Source organism: Ctenopharyngodon idella, chromosome 15 (genome assembly GCF_019924925.1).
Source record: "Ctenopharyngodon idella isolate HZGC_01 chromosome 15, HZGC01, whole genome shotgun sequence".
NCBI classification, from domain to species: domain Eukaryota; kingdom Metazoa; phylum Chordata; class Actinopteri; order Cypriniformes; family Xenocyprididae; genus Ctenopharyngodon; species Ctenopharyngodon idella.
In genome coordinates this window covers 1470536-1489830 of record NC_067234.1, presented here as the reverse complement: position 1 = coordinate 1489830, position 19295 = coordinate 1470536, and the positions used below count along the sequence as shown (strand labels likewise).

Sequence of the window (19295 nt, the reverse complement as noted above, 5' to 3'; positions counted from 1 at the left end):
ACATTTTGGGTTTTGAAACTTTTTAGCGCTCGTCATGTTTTATCTAGCAGTCTTTTTAGTGAACATTACGCATATCTCATATCATATTTTAAGTTTTAAAGATTCTTTGTGTGCTGACTGAAAAGCTTATGTAAAGATCTCAATGTACAGCAGTTCTATATGTTAACACAATATCTGCATGAAGCATTAATGTTGTTTTTTACTGGAATGTTGTGAATCATTTTGTCTTTCGCAGTCTAAAGAAGAATTAATAAGCACGATAACTAAACATGCTGTGCTTTCTTTCTTGAATCTGAGAAATTTTCCATTCACAACCTTACAATTATTGGCATAATTATACGCAACCAAGCTATACATATATAAGCGGAATTTACCTGACTCGTAAAACAACCAATCCCTGTTGGCGTCGGTACCCCGGATGTTCAGGTCTGCCTCTATACGTCAGTTCTATATGCCTGCATAAACATTCGGGTTGGTGCATTCCTCACATACGTTGTGGTTCATGTATTATCTAATTATTTCACTTTAACTCATTTTCTAAACTAAAAGATAAACATTTATGGCAAGAAAATAGCTAAATATACTTATTCTTTTTTATCATAAACATACGCTTTATTCGTATGCAAACAAACACAAAGCCAGTCCCGTTGTATAAAAACTACACACAAACAAACTGAGTTTAGAAGGTTTTATTATATTTTTCGTGATAGCATTTCATTTTGAGAACACAGCAAATAAAGTTGAGGGTCACAAAGTTACTCCAGGTTTGGCTTTATCACACCCCTTTCACAACAGACAAGATGTTCACCGTATATCTATTAACAACATAGTGCCAAGAGAAAGCAAGTCTTTACACAATCACTCAGACACCTAAATTAATGTGGATCTGCACTGACTTTACACAGCGGACTGCATTGGAGAAAATTAATTTTGAAGAAAGGAAAAACAATAGATATATTTATATGCATACAAATGCATGCATATGTGACGACTTGTATGGATATATAAGTACAGGCATGTATGCGTGAGTGTCTGTCTAATGGATAAGTGAGTCTAGCGTTATCATATGCAATATACGATTGCACGTAATGACTGAAATGATCCTGTGTAACATGAATATGTTATTGTTTCGAAGTCCCAAAATCTTTTAAGGCAAACAGCAGATCTAGTTCTGGAGGTGATCCATATCTGGAGCCATGATTTTAGAACACAGGTAAACACAAATTTGGCATTAAAATAGGTATATAGAGCCAGAGTTTCTATACAGAGAGGAGGATCGGGTGCACGTATACGAGGGGTCAAGGCAGATGGCAGGACCAAACTAAAATAAATGAAGTAAAAGATTACCTTAAAATGGTGTCAAAGCGGTTTTGGAAATATCGCAATACTGTTGCAGTTTCAAGCTCTATTCATACAGTATAGAATTTAAGCAAATTCAGTACAGAATTCTAGCTCGGTCAACGTACACCAAAGCAAGAAATGATAACTATATATACAGAATGTGAATGATAAATACAGATTTAAAACAGTCCTGCTTTTTTTCTTCTTTTAACTTCTTCACTTTGATAACAGCTGTTCCTTTTTTTTTTTTTAGACCAGCTCTACGTTCCTTTTATTTTGACTTCAGGGTTCACCACAGTTTTCATTGAATTCACCCACATAAACTGATTAAAATACTATAGATGACTTTGTAGTGTTTAATACAGTTCAGCTTGAAGTCAAATGGGCAAAAACAAAACAAAAACAAACAAAAAAACAATTTGCTGAGAAACAAACATGAATATATTTACCATAATAACTCCAAAGCTCCTGCCTTTTTCCTTACTAGTAACCATATAATGTCTTCTGTAGCCCAAACAGGCTTCAGGAGTTGTCAGGAGGTTTGAAGAGGACCTGGACTTTATAAATATTTTTTTTTTGTTTTGTTTTGGACAGCCATCTAATATATGATTTGAATCCGGGGTCTGGGCTGTGGGAGGTTAAGAAAATGTTAGTGAGCCCGACCAGTCCAGTAGAAACGTAAGGGGCGGAGGGGGACGTGGAGGAGACTGGAGGGTAAAGGGTAGTGCTCAGCAACAGCCCCCTCCGGCTTGCTGTCCTCCCTGACTGCCGCCCATCGTGGAGTTGGTGGCAGCATGCTGGGGTCCAATTTTAATGCCGTTAGCCTGCACACACACAAATAAAAACATTTAAACACTCATTTCCATTTCAGATGACAAGAGACCACACAATTTGAACCTCTGCTTCCAAAAGTGAAAAGAATCCATGTGAAATGATGGTGATTTTGTACCGTCACATAACGCTGTATTAAGTAGAAAATACCAGCCCCTGCAGGCCTGAATTAGTGGGCCGCTTTTGTCAGCACTGAGGCGGGAGAACCTCTGGAGTGTTATTCCAGCGGTAACACAGAGACGTAGGGAAACCTGCCAGAGCTTTAAAAACACACACACACCCAAGCTGGTGGCACTTTCATTCATCACACAAAGGCATCCACCACGCCAACTTTTCCCTTAAGCGGGCTTGTGTTCAAAACAGACATGCCGTAGCGAAGCTGTGCTTTTGTAATGCTCTCAGGAAACTCCTCATTGCGCCAAATCTGATTTATAGTGATCTGGGGTGAGCTCACATGTGAGCCTTGAGGTTCCTGGCCAGAATCTCTATCAGCTGATGCGGTTTGGACGCTGTGCCTTTACTTTTTTTCCTTTTCTTTTTTTTAAAGAAAACTCTTCCTACTACTTCAATAAAAAAAGCTGCAGTGGGCTCACCTCCATCCAACCGGTTGTAAACTTACAAGATGTGAGGAATTTGTGTGTTGGCTACCAGCCAGTAGAGAGAAACAGAAGGGCCGGAGGGCTTTTGTGGAACTTTCCCTGGAGAAGATCTGTGTTCGTCGTCACCTTGCTCCTTCTTCTAACTTTAGCTGTATATGCGTTTGTCATCGTACAAGTATACACCACCATTACATTCCTAAACATTTTATGGGCTGTTACAATGCCTGTATCACGTGCAAACCAGTACAATAATATCTGCTATGCTCCATTGGCTTTTACATCTGAATTTGCATAGATTTGAGGACAACAATGTGGCTACTGTGGGAAAACATCACAGTACAAAGTGCATCAACCATCCAATGTGAGACTCTAGTATATGACTTTACCCTTTTATTAAACCCATTTACTGATGGAAAACAATGACAAAGTGTCTGTCATATTAGCAGGAGCTTCCACTAAAATTAAAAGGTGAAGTACACCATTTAAAATTTCACTAAACTGAATTAAATTAGGAAAGAAAAAAATAAAAGCACTATAGTTTGGATCGCCCCAAAGTGGTCACAGAGCCACAATGTTTACTTTTAGGGGGATTCATTTTATGGATCTCTTACTTAACACTGTCTCTGTATATTAAGTAGGAAAAAGTAGCAAGTATTTTAGACAAATTACACATTTCACCTCCCTGGAAAAGGACTGTAAATTTAGTTTAAATTTCAGTGTAATGCTACAGGAAGTCCTCTTGACCCAATTACTTTTTTTAAGTTATAAAAGCAAACAAACAATGAATGCGCTTCCTTGTCATATGGGTTACCTCATTGTTTATATCAAAGACTCCCTCCTGGATCTTTTCATAAATCTCCTTGGCCGTATTGATAAATGCCTGAAACAAAAAGAAACCATATTTTATCCATGTGATTAAAATACCATCCTTTAACTGGTTTAGATGATAAATTCATCCAGAACTCAATACACAATTAAATGCAACCAATGCAAAACATAGCCAATACTACATACTGGAATCAATATAATTCAGAAATAAATTAGTCAGATAAAACAGATAGGATTAACTTGAAATGTTCAAACCGTCAAGGTCTTTACAGTTGAAGGCTGGTGCCCCCATCTGGCTGAAAGTAATGGTGTCTATTATTACTGGAGTTGAGCACACATTGGTCACCCAAAGAAAATAAATACGGCCGTGTGCACGGCTCACCTTTAAAGTGTTAAAACCTGCCACTGGCACTTTGTAGCCTAATTAACAGAGCTGCTTTGCTTTTTGGTGCAACTGCCTCTCAGCTCTCCAGAGCAATCAGTCCTCTGTGGCTCAATTACCACCGAGAGAGAAATAGATGGCTGAGCGAGTGCCACAGATGTGTGCGCTTGTATCCGCGGATGGATGTGTGTGGGGCAGGGAATCTATGAATATGCATGAACCTTAAATAGGAGATTGAAACGTCATAAAGGGGTGGGGGAAGGGTCAGAAGAATTCACACGACACTAATGAGACAAATTAATCATTGAGGCGACTTCGGGTGGGAGGATGGGGGAGGGACTTCCACAATTTAACATCCCCACTCTTTTAAAGCCAGCTCTAAGCCCTGCTTTAGCTTCTTGGCTTCCATCGCAGAGATCCGAATGTTTTTCTCCCCAGTCTGTGTGTCCCTAGGGTGTTATCTATATGCATGTATGTGCACATGTTTTCACACAAAAACCCAGGCATAAATCACGACACAGGCACTGAAGACCTCTGAGCCACACAAGAGCTGTTTTACCTCTTCTACGTTTGATGCAGTCTTTGCAGAAGTCTCCATGAAGATCAGTCCATGTTCTCTGGCAAAGGCCTCTCCTTCCTCTTTCTTCACCTCTCTCCGTGACTCCAAATCACTGGCACGAGGAAACAAAATCAGATTATTCTAGACTGAAATAAACTACAGTTCAAAAGTATGGGGTCAGTAAGATTTTAATGTTTTTTTTTTTTTAAAGAAATCTCTTATGCTCACCGAGGCTGCATTAATTTGATCAAAAATACAGTATAAACAGTAATACTGTAAAATATTACTACAATTTGAAGTAACCGTTTTCTATTCAAATATTTTTATTTATGTACATTTTAATTATTTGATATTATATATTTAATATTTTAAAATGTTAATTATTCCTGTGATGACAAAGCTGAATTTTCAGCATCATTCCTCCAGTCGTCAGTGTCACATGATCATTCAGGAATCATTCTAATATGTTGATTTGGTGCTCAATAAAGATTTCTTCTTATTATCAATCTTGAAAATGGTTGTGCGGCTTAATATTTTTGTGGAAACTGATATATTTTGTTTCAGGATTATTTGATTAATTTAAGGTTCAAAAGAACTAAATCAAATGTCATGTCAATAGATAATATACTGAAAATGGAAAACTTTAAGTGATTAAATGTGGTGTAAACCACTTTACACCAGAGTTTAGATCCAAATGGTCATTTTAGAAATTTGATGTACTCTTATTTCTCTCATCTCATTTGCTGTAATTAAACTGTATATATCAAAGATATTTATGTCAATATGTACTAGATAAATAATAAAAATAGACTATTTCTACCAATAACAACAACAATAAAAATGATGTACACTGACCTTTTATTTCCAATGAGCATGATGACCATGTTAGAGTTGGAATGTTGACGAGCATCTTCTAACCAAGTTGTCAAGTGATTAAAAGTGTCCCTTCTGCAAATGTAACAAACATCCACACATAAAAAAATAAATTAAATGAGTGAATTAAATAAGAATAATTTTGTAGTGAAGTACTGAAACTGGACTAGACAAGATAGTAAAGCAGAGGAGCAGAAGAGAAATATGACAGTCGTATGAGTTTGGTCTCACCTTGTGATGTCATAAACTAGCAGAGCCCCAGCTGCACCTCTGTAGTAAGACCTGGTGATTGAACGGAAGGACTCCTGTCCGGCCTGAAACACACAGACACAGGGATCACACCATCAGTAAAAGCCCGTTTATAAGGAACAGTAAGGTGCCAACAATGTCCACTGGGTATATTGTGTCTACACTCTGTGCGTAAACCATCTTCACCACAATCCCTCCAGGCTGGTGTTGCTCTGGGAACTCCAGCTCTAAAAGACCACAGTGACTTCACATGCACAGACCCTCCGTCGACTCTCCACACCACAACACTTCTCTAGAGTCTCACTGACGCCTGTCGAATCTACCGGCCCCCAGCGTACGGCCACCGTTCAACGGAGTGTCATGGTATAAGGTGGCCTCTGGTCAACCCAGCCCCTTTGACAGCAGGCAAATAAGCCAGGAGCACGTATTTGAATTCAATAATCCATTCCCTGGGGCAGCTGTTAACATTAGAGTTAATGGAGCCCATTGTGAATAAATGATGAATGACACTGTTATGCCTGCCATCTGCTGGAGTGAAAGGTTACAGGAAGGCCAGACATGCAGATTTCTCCTGTTACTTCATCCAACACTCCCCCCATCTTCTCTAGTTTTATCACAGAGCTTGTTGAAATAACCTTGAAATGAATTATTTATGGTGCATTTAAAGACACAGCACAATCTAGGTGACATCATCGCATCGAACCCACACCAAACAACCACCGCATGATTACCCCTAATTATCCCGACATTAGATTTTTCATAAGATAGCCTAACCCATGCAAACTGGCTATAAACAGGAAAACATCTTTTTAACATTTAATGTGACTTCATTTACGTTGCAAAGAGACGCCTTTACACATAAAAAACAAACAAACAAACAAACTGGTGTTGGTGTCTCTTAGTTACTGTCTAAGAATATACAAGTGTACAAATGAAAAGAAAAAAAAAAAACAAAAAAAAACAAGACATCTGATATGTACAACAAATACTGACGCTATGAACAACATCATGGCCATTGGTATGATGTCTCCCTCTGCTGGCCAAAATGTTTGTGCGCAGCTAAGGCATTTTATTTTATTAACATTTCATGACTGCATTTCCAATACAAGAAAGATTAAACAAGTCTGCTCAATGATGATCTCAAAATATTGACTGCTTTATTGTAAACATTTATGCATGCTGACAAAGAACTGAAAGTCATTTGAGACAAGGTTTTAAAAGCTCTGTAAATAAAACAAACATACAACCAATTACAAGGAATGCTTATAAAAATAAAGTTATATTCTGGGTGGCATATTTTGAAATACACAGAATGAAGTCTACACAATTCACCGAAATATTTTGAATAGGTCTTTCACTATGAAGAACTGCAGTGATAACCAGAAAAAAAGGAAAAGAAAGAAAATATACACACACGTTCAAAGGTTTGGGGTCAAAAAAAATAAATAAATAAAAATAATCGATTCAGCTAATTATCGGAATTATTATTATTAATTTTTTTTACAATTTTTAAATCATTTTTTAAATTCCAGAACTGATATTAATTCATATTAAATTGGTTTATTTTAGTCCTTGCTTATAGACGAGGCAGAATCTCTTTTATTGTCGAGCCTGCCCTCTGCTGAAATAAAAGGACAGCCCGACTGTCGCTTGGGACAGTTGACGCAATTGTCACTTGCCTGATTGGGCCAGTGCTGCATCATGAAAGTTTATCATTTGCACGTGTTTTTAAGCATTACCAGTTTAAATGTTAATTGCAAGAAGACGCAAAAGATAACTCAATTCAATAGCATGAGAAGTTTTGTGTGTGCATACATCTGAAGCGTGCAGCCTGAAAGCCGCTTCTCAGACAGCGTGGGAATGCTGAATTGAGCTCTTTCACATCTTCTTGTGCTTGAACAGACATAGTCACACAAAATTACGTCAAAAAATGCCAGTCTCTGCGAGTATCTTTTAGTAAACAAAGTCTGCTATATCTGAAGTGAACATAAACAGTTGAGAAATAAAACAATGTGTAAGTGTATTGGTCCATGCAGCTCTTAAAGTGACAGCAGCCTAATAAACCTGCTGCTGTCTTAGTTTTAATGTTAATCAAACAACTGAGGACAAAGAGAAAAAAAAACGAAACAAAAAAACAACACACTGCTCTTGACTAAACCTTCGTAACTTTAATAAGGATTAATCTATATATCTAATATATACAGTTAAGACTATTTAGTGCTATTTTACATTTGATTACTAATTTTCTCTACCTGAAAATTACTCTTAGACTTACTTGAAAAACATGAAAGGCAGTGTTTATTTTATTTGTTTGTTCCATTGTATTTGTGCTATTGTTTGTAATTTGCTTATTTGTTTATTTTATTACTGACAGTTTACTTGCCTTTAACAATATTTGAAATTTAGAGGGCAATATGAGTTGTATTGGTGAGTATTACATGATGTCATCTCTTACTAGTGGACATATCTATGGATATATGACCTGCACCATCATGCATAAGTGTATCAGTTAACTTTTTCCCCATGGTCTAGAGAAAAAAAGCAAACAAAAAGAATCGCAATACTTGTAGAATCACAATTTTTTTAAAATAATTCATACTATATCGGCACCCAAGTATCGTGATAGTAACGAATCGGGAGATAGGTGTATCATCCCAGCCCAAACAATTATTATAATTCAAAATGCTGTTCTTCTGAACTTTCTATTCAAAGAAAAAATAATATAAAATAATAATGTTTCTTGAGCAGCAAATCGGCATATTAGACCGATTTCTGAAGGATCATGTGACACTGAAGACTGGAGTAATGATGCTGAAAAATGAGCTTTACCATCACAGGGATAAATTACATTTTAAAATATGATAAAACAGAAAACAGTTATAGTTTAAAATTTCACAATATTACTGCTTTTACTGTATTTTTTGATCGAATAAATGCAGCCTTGGTGTACATAAGAGACCTTAAAATAAACATTACAGCCAGTGTAATTTTGTTTACATACTAGCGTTAATCTCCCACAGATCTCAATGAAATCGGAATCTTATGAAATCAAACATGTTTCAATTCAACAGGTGCTGCAAACTGCAAACAAACAAACAAAAGGCCAGGAGAGTGGCATACAGCAAGGAAACACAAGTTAGAAATCTTTTCTCCCTGTCAATCATTTTGAACAAGACATTAGGTTTGTTGACATGTCAGGGCTTAAGAAAAAGAGGATGAATCAATGGATGTCTTGTTGGTTCATGTCATAACTACAACATTTGGCTGCAAACATCTTCTTCTATTGATAGCAATTAAAAAATATCTATGGATTCTGGAAAAAAAATTATAAGGGCTTCTAAAACGGTGAAATTAACCTCTATTTCTCTCTGTTTGCTGCCTTTGACATCAAAGCACATTATAGTCACTATTAAACTGCTTGGGACTTATTTTGGTGCCAATAAGCATCATCAAGACAATTTTCCTGTGTCTCTAGAATCATTAGTCACATGATATTTATGTTTAACTGGCCCAAAACAACCTGACAGCAGAACTGAGCTCCCATGAGCAGCCTCAGGCATATTGCTGCATTGGCATTATTGTATGCCCAAATCTGCCTACTCAGGAAACACATGTTCCCTCAACACTGTCTCAACTGTGTCAGTTTCGTTTCACAAGCATGGTAACACTCATAATATTTACTAAGGGCATTAATTTGACCTAAACGATCACACTGAGAAACAAACTTGTGATATCTGCATAAATAAGATGCATGAAAAATCAGATGACTGTAATCTTACCGTATCCCAGATTTGAAGTTTTATCTGTTTGCCATCTATAGTGATCATTCGTGCTCCAAATTCAACACCTGTCAACACAAATGAAGGCAGAGCTTGATTCATGACTCATGCAACAGCATAGGGCAGTGAACACATCACCTCAAATTTGCATTAACACTACGGATCAACTCTTTCATTTTAAAGTATTAGTGATATAAAACTTTTTTGGTTTTGTGGAATGGGCTCATATGGAGTGGATGGAGGCTACAACACTATAAACAATATATGTACATGATTAATCATTAAATGATCACACACATGGGATCTTATTGCTAAATGAAAGTGATTCGGCCATGTCTATTAAACCTTTGACAAATACGATCACAGCGAAAGATTAAAATCTGTCGCTGAACCAGAGAGAGCAGTTGTCATGTATAGATATGAAACAGCTTCACAAACAGTCTTTTCAACCACACAGTATCATTATTATGAGTCACTGAATCATTCAAATTGATTTAAAAAAAAATAAATAATTCAAATTACTTCAATATATTTTTAAAAAGTCTGCAGCAATTAACATTTTAGAACCTCTAGTAAATTACATGTTATTTTGTTTAGTTGTCTATTCAGAATCGTGATTCTCAATTTGTGCAGCTCCATCAAACAAAAAACAAATTTCACTATTATGTGCTATTAGAAGGTTCCTTACAAAAAAACACCAAGGAGACTGGCACCAGTCTGCTTCCTGTGCTAAAATGAGACCCATTACTGCTGTTTTAATTAATGAGAGAATATGTGGTTGGGTTAAAAGAGCCTTACCGATAGTGAGATCGTGCACTGGCTGAAAGCGCTTATCTGTAAACTGTAATAATAGGCACGACTTCCCCACACCTGCAAAGCAAACACAGAGGGTCACGCGTGAATGGCCACAATTAGCCTCAGGCCTATACATCTGCTGTATCCCATTACATCAAAATCATTTGTTCAGGATTTAATTGAAATTTTTTTAAAAAAGTGATGGGGTCATTTCTGTAGTGAGGCTAAAACTGGCTTCCCCTTTTCACCTCATTTTCCAACAAATTGCATAAACATAAGTGGTTTAATTAAAGCCATTGTAAGACCATCTCATTATTCTACTGATAAAATGAATGAGGGAAAAAAAAAAAAAACTCATGCACTAAGATCAATATCAGACAAATAAAAAAGACAAATAATTTAAATGAGTTACATTAGAGCAGATGAGTTTGAGACCACGGCATGTAAAACCAATTACCTGATGGATTGATAGCAAAAACAAAGACATTTCTCATATCCTATTTTCTTTTTAATATTCACTGTGTATTGTGAACGTAAAAAATAGAAAAAAAAAAAAAAGGTTTTCTCTACACTTTAAACTACATACCTGTTTATTCATTAACAAAATGTCACCTGCTAATTTATATGAACTTGATTCTATAAGATATTAACTACATTATTTGAGTAAAAAAATCATCAGTTCAAGACATTTTATATTACCGGCATAACTAAATAAACTCATCCACCAAAATGTGATTAGAGGATCTGCCATGATACACAAACAGGTTAAATGCTTATGACATTAGGAGGAGGCGTTACCATGAGCAACAGCCGTTGCTAAGCAAGTGAGCCGCATTCAAAGAGCGCTCACAAGAGAGATGTTTGGAGACAACCTAACAATGATGAAATTACAATGTGTAATGTGCAGACTCACCTACAGCAAACACTACACTGACCCTACAGAACAATTTAGTAACTAACTTAAAAAAAAAAAAAAACAGCCTTCACAAAATACTTGTGATGTTTTGTCTCTTGTACATAATGGTGACGACAACAAATAATGTGGCAACAGCTAGATGCTACTACTTCAATCTAACCCTTTAGTATTATCTATGCCAGTAAAGTCATGGTAAGCATCTGAAATCAAACTCACAGGGAAGGGTTAATCATAATGTTCTCTGCTGTTCTGGACTTGCCTAGAAGTTCTAGTGCTCAAGGGAAGCATAAAGTAGCACTACTTGTATAGTTGCGCCTCTTTAAACTAATCTCTTATGCTTATTTTATTTTCATTTGTGGGTAACTTAAGATAAAAGTGTCTGCTAAATGAATAGATGCAAATATAGTTTGTCCAGAAATCAACCAAACCTTGTGACAGTTTTAACACTGCAAACCTACACCTCAAGCATGAACACAAACCAGACTAAATGCAATCTCACAACGCCTAGCAATGACTAGCTAGATCGAGTTTCAGATGAGCATCAACTAACTGGGGTTGAGCAACAAGCAGAGGCATGAGCCTGTTTACACACATTAACAAATCACTTTTACAACCAAACGAAGACTGAAAAACACAATTTTACTATTGTTTAGAGTCTTATGAAATGCATTAGGCATTGTAGAGTTTATATGATGGTTGCTTTTGCCTTGAGCACAGCCCAAGCCTGATACAAAAGGTAGAAAACCACTGTAGACAACTGTGCAAGTGGAAGTGTCGAGTTGGGCAAGATGCTGTAATGCTTTGGCTCCACAACAAACTGATCATCAGATGTTATGGTACAACCTATTCTAGAATTAGGCCTAGATAATTAAAGGTATCGTTCACCCAAAAATGAAAATCCTTTCATCATTTACTCACCCTCATTTCAAACCTGAATGACTTTCTTCTGTGGAACAGAAAGATATTTTGAGAAATGTCTCAGGGTTTTTAGTCTCATACAATGGAAGTTAATGTTCACCAAAACTGTTTGGTTATTCTTTTGCGTCCTGCAGAGGAAACTCGGTCATACAAGTGTGGATCAACATGAGAACGAGTGAATGACAGAATTGTTCATTTTTGGTTGAACTATCATTTAAACTCATGCATGTTATCTGTCACACTGAGCACAGAGAGAGAGAGAGAGAGAGAGAAATATGAAAAAAGTAAATCAAGCTCAGGGATGATATAATCATAATATGTTCTCAAACACTTAACGTGGGCAAAAAACTATTTTGCATATATGAATGCATAATAATAATAAAAAAAACTTTAGCTGCTGTTCTGCACTTGCAAAAGGGATAACGTCTACATGAGGCAGAAAAGACACTTCATAGTCAACGAAGAAAACTTACCTATTCTGTCAATGAAAAGCTTGTTGAAGGTTACATTTGCAACACAAAAGGCACCAGTTTCAGGATGCATTTATTATGTCTTATGATTATTTTAACGCTGTGTACGTCAGTGCAACAAAATCCTCAATACAACATTGGTTGCACAGTTGAATTGACCGTACCCATGTAAAAACACTGAGTTTTATCATTATAAGCTAATTTGTGTAGGAAAGATAAATCACAGCATTATTTAGAGGACAAAAAAGGTCCTAGTCCCACTTTATATTAGGTGTCTTTAACTACTATGTACTTGTCAAAAAAAAAAAAAAAAAGGAAAGTTAGGTACAACCTACTTATTGCACTCATGTTGTATTAACAAAACACTTTTGCTGCTATTGAAATGGGAGACAGGTAAGTTTAGGGACAGGTTTATAGTGTAATTATATATCTACATCTATAAACGTAATTATAGACATAACTAGAAACTAAAAAGTAACTACATGCAGGTATTTATAAATACAAGTAAAACGTGAAAACATATGTACACAGTAAGTGCATGGGATCGAATTATTAATTTTAATGTTAATACATAGTAGTTAATAACACTTAATAATATAAATAGGTCCAGAACATTCACTGGAATTACGTGGATGCAAAATCATATAGAGAGTGCTGGGTTGAATTAAACATCAGCACCCTCCTCAGCATTAATGTATTCATTTTATCGGTTAAATATTAATTTTTTGAGGAAAAAAAAGAAAACTTCTGTTCGTAACTAACGTAAATGACAGATAAACACGTTTAAAGATAGAAATACATTGTCTGCTGTTGCCGTATCTCTTGGGGAAAGGCCTACAGTGACAGAAATCTAGTGAGAACCCTAGCAGGCCACAAATTTACGGGGTTACCAGCCTTGAGATACACATTGTATGACCCTGACCGATAAATGTGGGACTTGAGTAATAAAACAAGGGAATTTCTTTTATAGTCATTGCTCATTAAATGTTTTATCCTCTGATAAAACGCGACTGAGCCAACGCCATTTTCATAAAGAGTAAATAGCTGCTAGCGATGTTGGCTAACTAGCCAGGTTGTGGCCTTTAAATGGACTAGAAAAAGATGTAAATAAAGCAAGCGAACATTGAGTCAGGCGTACTGACACGTACACAGCATGTTGCTTTTTCGCTCTACATGTCATGCTAATAGAAATCAGGGATGCCGCTGTTGTTATTGAGGCAGACAGCTGATATGAAGCAGCGTTTAGCTTGCCTGCTAGCTTCCCCCACCCAACAGAAAACAAAAGACCGTGGCAGCCTTATAACCTCACACCGCTGCCGTGACATGAAGCACACGATTAGAAATTAACTTTATGTATGTGATAAGAGTTAGCCAAAGAGCTAATGAGGTAGATGGAGAGAAAGGCAAAGAAAAAAACACAGGCTGTCAGTCCTCCCACCCCTCGCGCCTCTGCTTGAACCACGTCATTGACTCCAACACTGCGGAAATAACAGACTCGCTGTCGCTGCTTACCCGTGTCTCCGATTATGATGTATTTGAAGAGATACGCGTACGCCATGGCCAACCGGTCCTTTATCAACCTGCTCTGGCCTTACTAAAATGGCTCCTTGAAGCTAAAACCGCAGGGAAAGTGTGTGTGATATATGCCTCCGCTAAGCCAGCCCTTTTCTCCTCTCGACGGGAAGGAACAATAAACACCTCGAGCTCCAGCCGGTCTACGTCACACGTCCCGCCTTCGCCACGCACACAGAACAGAAGAGGTTGTGGACTTCACCGGAAGTTCACTCACCTAAACCACTATGTGTCAGGTCAATGTTCATCGAGAGGGCAGATATATCAGTAGACGTAGGCTAAGGGTTTTATTGTTCGCAAGACACTTTACAGAAGAATAATTATCATTCTAAAGATTCACACCTTGCATTGATCTCTCAAAAAGTGGTCGTGAGTGAACTCCTGAATGTTAAAACAGCAAAGCTGACGAATCTCCCGTTTAAAACCAATAATCAACCACACTTGAGCACTCTCAGAAAATAAATGAACAAAAATTGCTTGTCTTTGGGGCAGTACAATTAAAGGGGTAACTATTATTTACCCCTAAAAGGTAGTACACAGGTTGGCATAGAAGGAAAAATGAAAAACATGCATATATTTTCTAAATGCATATAGATCTTATTGTGAACAGTTAATCTGTGCACGTTTCATTTTTATATATTTTTTTTTTACCTTGTAATGTTTAATCAAAATGTCAGCGAAACAGTGAAAAAGTTAATTCAACAGTGAAAACGATAGACGTATGCAGGTGTTCTCCAATCAGTGGATGCTTCTCAATTAGAAGGCTGTGTTCTAGTGAGTCTACGACCTTCCTAGCCCAGTCCTGAGGCTTGTAGGCTACAGTTCTTCTCAGCATTAGACGATAGAATGAGATGTCTAGTAAGTGCGCATGGCTACGTTAAAGGTTTCCGCCCCTGCAGTCATAGCACAAAATACTTTGTATTAAAAATCTTTAAAGGTTTTTACTACTCCCTAAGGTACTAATATGCACCTTTTAGGGGTAGATAATAGGTTTATCATTTAAAGGGTACTGTCCTAGTGAAAAAATACCACTAAGGCACAATTTTTGCACACTTTTTTCAAGAATATTCAGGAAAATTCAGGAAAAAGACACTAGGACGCAGGCTGGTGTAAATTTACACCTGTGTAACAACCGGTATATAGGGTTTAAGCACTAGGAGTGAAGAAGACGTCGCTGGAAGCCATCAGAGGCAGACAGCGCATAAGTTACGGCTACACAATCTATTAGGGGTGAGGGGCGCTGAGAGCCAGCAGGCAGCACATAGGAGAACCCACCCCCATAGAAGTAAAAAGACACTAGAAGCCAGGAAGTATAGCTCTAGTGTAAAATCACAAACCCAAATCTTGAATTCTTCCATTCCAGATAGGGGCGCCCCGAAACTAACTGATCACAGGCAGTTAGGAATTGAGTATTATTTTATGATTCTTTTTTTAATCCTTTTTTCATGTAAAGCACTTTGAATTACCATTGTGTGTGAAATGTGCTATATACAGGTGCTGGTCATATAATTAGAATATCATCAAAAAGTTGATTTATTTCACTAATTCCATTCAAAAAGTGAAACTTGTATATTATATTCATTCATTACACACAGACTGATATATTTGGAAAATCCCAAATTCAGTATCTCAGAAAATTAGAATATTGTGAAAAGGTTCAATATTGAAGACACCTGGTGCCACACTCTAATCAGCTAATTAACTCAAAACACTTGCAAAGGCCTTTAAATGGTCTCTCAGTCTAGTTCTGTAGGCTACACAATCATGGGGAAGACTGCTGACTTGACAGTTGTCCAAAAGACGACCATTGACACCTTGCACAAGGAGGGCAAGACACAAAAGGTCATTGCAAAAGAGGCTGGCTGTTCACAGAGCTCTGTGTCCAAGCACATTAATAGAGAGGCGAAGGGAAGGAAAAGATGTGATAGAAAAAAGTGTACAAGCAATAGGGATAACCGCACCCTGGAGAGGATTGTGAAACAAAACCCATTCAAAAATGTGGGGGAGATTCACAAAGAGTGGACTGCAGCTGGAGTCAGTGCTTCAAGAACCACTACGCACAGACGTATGCAAGACATGGGTTTCAGCTGTTGCATTTCTTGTGTCAAGCCACTCTTGAACAACAGACAGCGTCAGAAGCGTCTCGCCTGGGCTAAAGACAAAAAGGACTGGACTGCTGCTGAGTGGTCCAAAGTTATGTTCTCTGATGAAAGTAAATTTTACATTTCCTTTGGAAATCAGGGTCCCAGAGTCTGGAGGAAGAGAGGAGAGGCACACAATCCACGTTGCTTGAGGTCCAGTGTAAAGTTTCCACAGTCAGTGATGGTTTGGGGTGCCATGTCATCTGCTGGTGTTGGTCCACTGTGTTTTCTGAGGTCCAAGGTCAACGCAGCCATATGCCAGGAAGTTTTAGAGCACTTCATGCTTCCTGCTGCTGACCAACTTTATGGAGATGCAGATTTCATTTTCCAACAGGACTTGGCACCTGCACACAGTGCCAAAGCTACCAGTACCTGGTTTAAGGACCATGGTATCCCTGTTCTTAATTGGCCAGCAAATTCGCCTGACCTTAACCCCATAGAAAATCTATGGGGTATTGTGAAGAGGAAGATGCGATATGCCAGACCCAACAATGCAGAAGAGCTGAAGGCCACTATCAGAGCAACCTGGGCTCTTATAACACCTGAGCAGTGCCACAGACTGATCGACTCCATGCCACGCCGCATTGCTGCAGTAATTCAGGCAAAAGGAGCCCCAACTAAGTATTGAGTGCTGTACATGCTCATACTTTTCATGTTCATACTTTTCAGTTGGCCAAGATTTCTAAAAATCCTTTCTTTGTATTGGTCTTAAGTAATATTCTAATTTTCTGAGATACTGAATTTGGGATTTTCCTTAGTTGTCAGTTATAATCATCAAAATTAAAAGAAATAAACATTTGAAATATATAGGTCTGTGTGTAATGAATAAATATAATATACAAGTTTCACTTTTTGAATGGAATTAGTGAAATAAATCAACTTTTTGATGATATTCTAATTATATGACCAGCACCTGTACATAAACTTGCCTTTCCAATGAATGTATACAGTATCTCACAGAAGTGAGTACACCCCTCACATTTTTGTAAATATTTTATTATATCTTTTCATGTGACGACACTGAAGAAATGACACTTTGCTACAATGTAAAGTAGTGATTGTACAGCTTGTATAACAGTGTAAATTTGCTGTCCCCTCAAAATAACTCAACACACAGCCATTAATGTCTAAACCTCTGGCCACAAAAGTGAGTACACCCCTAAGTAAAAATGTCCAAATTGGGCCCAAAGTGTCAATATTTTGTGTGGCCACCATTATTTTCCAGCACTGCCTTAACCCTCTTGGGCATGGAGTTCACCAGAGCTTCACAGGTTGCCACTGGAGTCCTCTTCCACTCCTCCATGACGACATCACGGAGCTGGTGGATGTTAGAGACCTTGCGCTCCTCCACCTTCCATTTGAGGATGCCCCACAGATGCTCAGTAGGGTTTAGGTACCCTCAGCTTCTTTTGCAAGGCAGTGGTCGTCTTGGAGGTGTGTTTGGGGTCGTTATCATGTTGGGAGGGGATCATGCTCTGCTTCAGTATGTCACAGTACATGTTGGCATTCATGGTTCCCTCAATGAACTGTAGCTCCCCAGTGCCGGCAGCATTCATGCAGCCCTAGACCATGACACTCCCACCACCATGCTTGACTGTAGGCAAGACACACTTGTCTTTGTACTCCTCACCTGGTTGCCGCCACACACGCCTGACACCATCTGAACCAAATAAGTTTATCTTGGTCTCATCAGACCACAGGACATGGTTCCAGTAATCCATGTCCTTAGTCTGCTTGTCTTCAGCAAACTGTTTGCGGGCTTTCTTGTGCATCATCTTTAGAAGAGGCTTCCTTCTGGGACGACAGCCATGCTGACCAATTTGATGCAGTGGGCGGCGTATGGTCTGAGCACTGACAGGCTGAACCCCCACCCCTTCAACCTCTGCAGCAATGCTGGCAGCACTCATACGTCTATTTCCCAAACACAACCTCTGAATATGACACTGAGCACATGCATTCAACTCCTGTTCTGAGTGGAACCTGTCCTGTTAAACCACTGTATGGTCTTGGCCACCGTGTTGCAGCTCAGTTTCAGAGTCTTGGCTATCTTTTTTCAGATCCTCAAAGAGTTCTTTGCCATGAGGTGCCATGTTGAACTTCCAGTGACCAGTATGAGAGAGTGAGAGCGATAACACCAAATTTAACACACCTGCTCCCCATTCACACCTGAGACCTTGTAACACTAACGAGTCACATGACACCCAATTTAGACATTTTTACTTAGGGGTGTACTCACTTTTGTGGCCAGCGGTTTAGACGTTAATGGCTGTGTGTTGAGTTATTTTGAGGGGACAGCAAATTTACACTGTTATACAAGCTGTACACTCACTACTTTACATTGTAGCAAAGTGTAATTTCTTCAGTGTTGTCACATGAAAAGATATAATAAAATATTTACAAAAATGTGAGGGGTGTACTCACTTCTGTGAGATACTGTATATAAATAACACAGACGATGAATAGTCAGTTACAGGCGATCCACACTCCAATCCAGAAGGTTATGCAACGCTGTTTGCTAAACGCCACAACAGGAAAAAGCGCAGAAGAAGAACAGATCTATGCATAGATGTTTATAGCTGTTTCTCAATTCCAAGAACACAAAGAATGGACTTGTGTTCTCGTGGAGACCGGTCTTGCCAGGTGAGCTTGAAAGAACGAACTCAGAAGGACGCAAGGACCCGCATCCTTGTGAGAATTGAGATGTGCTGCGATCTTGTTGCTCAACTGACCGTCCCAGCATATTAAGTAGCAGCCATTGCACAATAAGTACAACATAACATCACAAACAAATGTGACAAACTTTTAAAACATTTCTCTCATATTATTATAGACATTATTTTCATATAATTTTATATCTTTTTATTTTACTGTGTGTATTAATGAAAATGAGTAGCCCATGTTACCATGCTTTGTCAATGTTAAGATTCTTTTTAATATGCCAATAAAAATGCTGCAGGCTTTCTTCAGGTTATCACTTTATTAAAATTAAGCATTCAAACAGACAAATGTTTAGTTTCACAATCCGTCACGAATTTGCAGCGG

The 19295-nt window shown here is 38.0% G+C and overlaps 1 protein-coding gene across 1 annotated transcript; it reads right to left on the bottom strand.

Annotated features, from left to right (window-relative positions):
• Positions 1-674: 674 nt before the first annotated feature.
• On the bottom strand, positions 675-14279 carry LOC127495304 (ras-related protein Rab-2A). Its single transcript, XM_051862043.1, has 8 exons — positions 14053-14279; positions 10240-10311; positions 9442-9509; positions 5645-5727; positions 5396-5488; positions 4541-4652; positions 3583-3651; positions 675-2165 (listed from the first exon to the last, which is right to left on the bottom strand). The coding sequence occupies exons 1-8, from the start codon at positions 14096-14098 to the stop codon at positions 2070-2072; spliced, it is 639 nt and encodes a 212-aa protein (XP_051718003.1). The 5' UTR covers positions 14099-14279; the 3' UTR covers positions 675-2069.
• Between the last annotated feature and the right edge of the window lie 5016 nt (positions 14280-19295).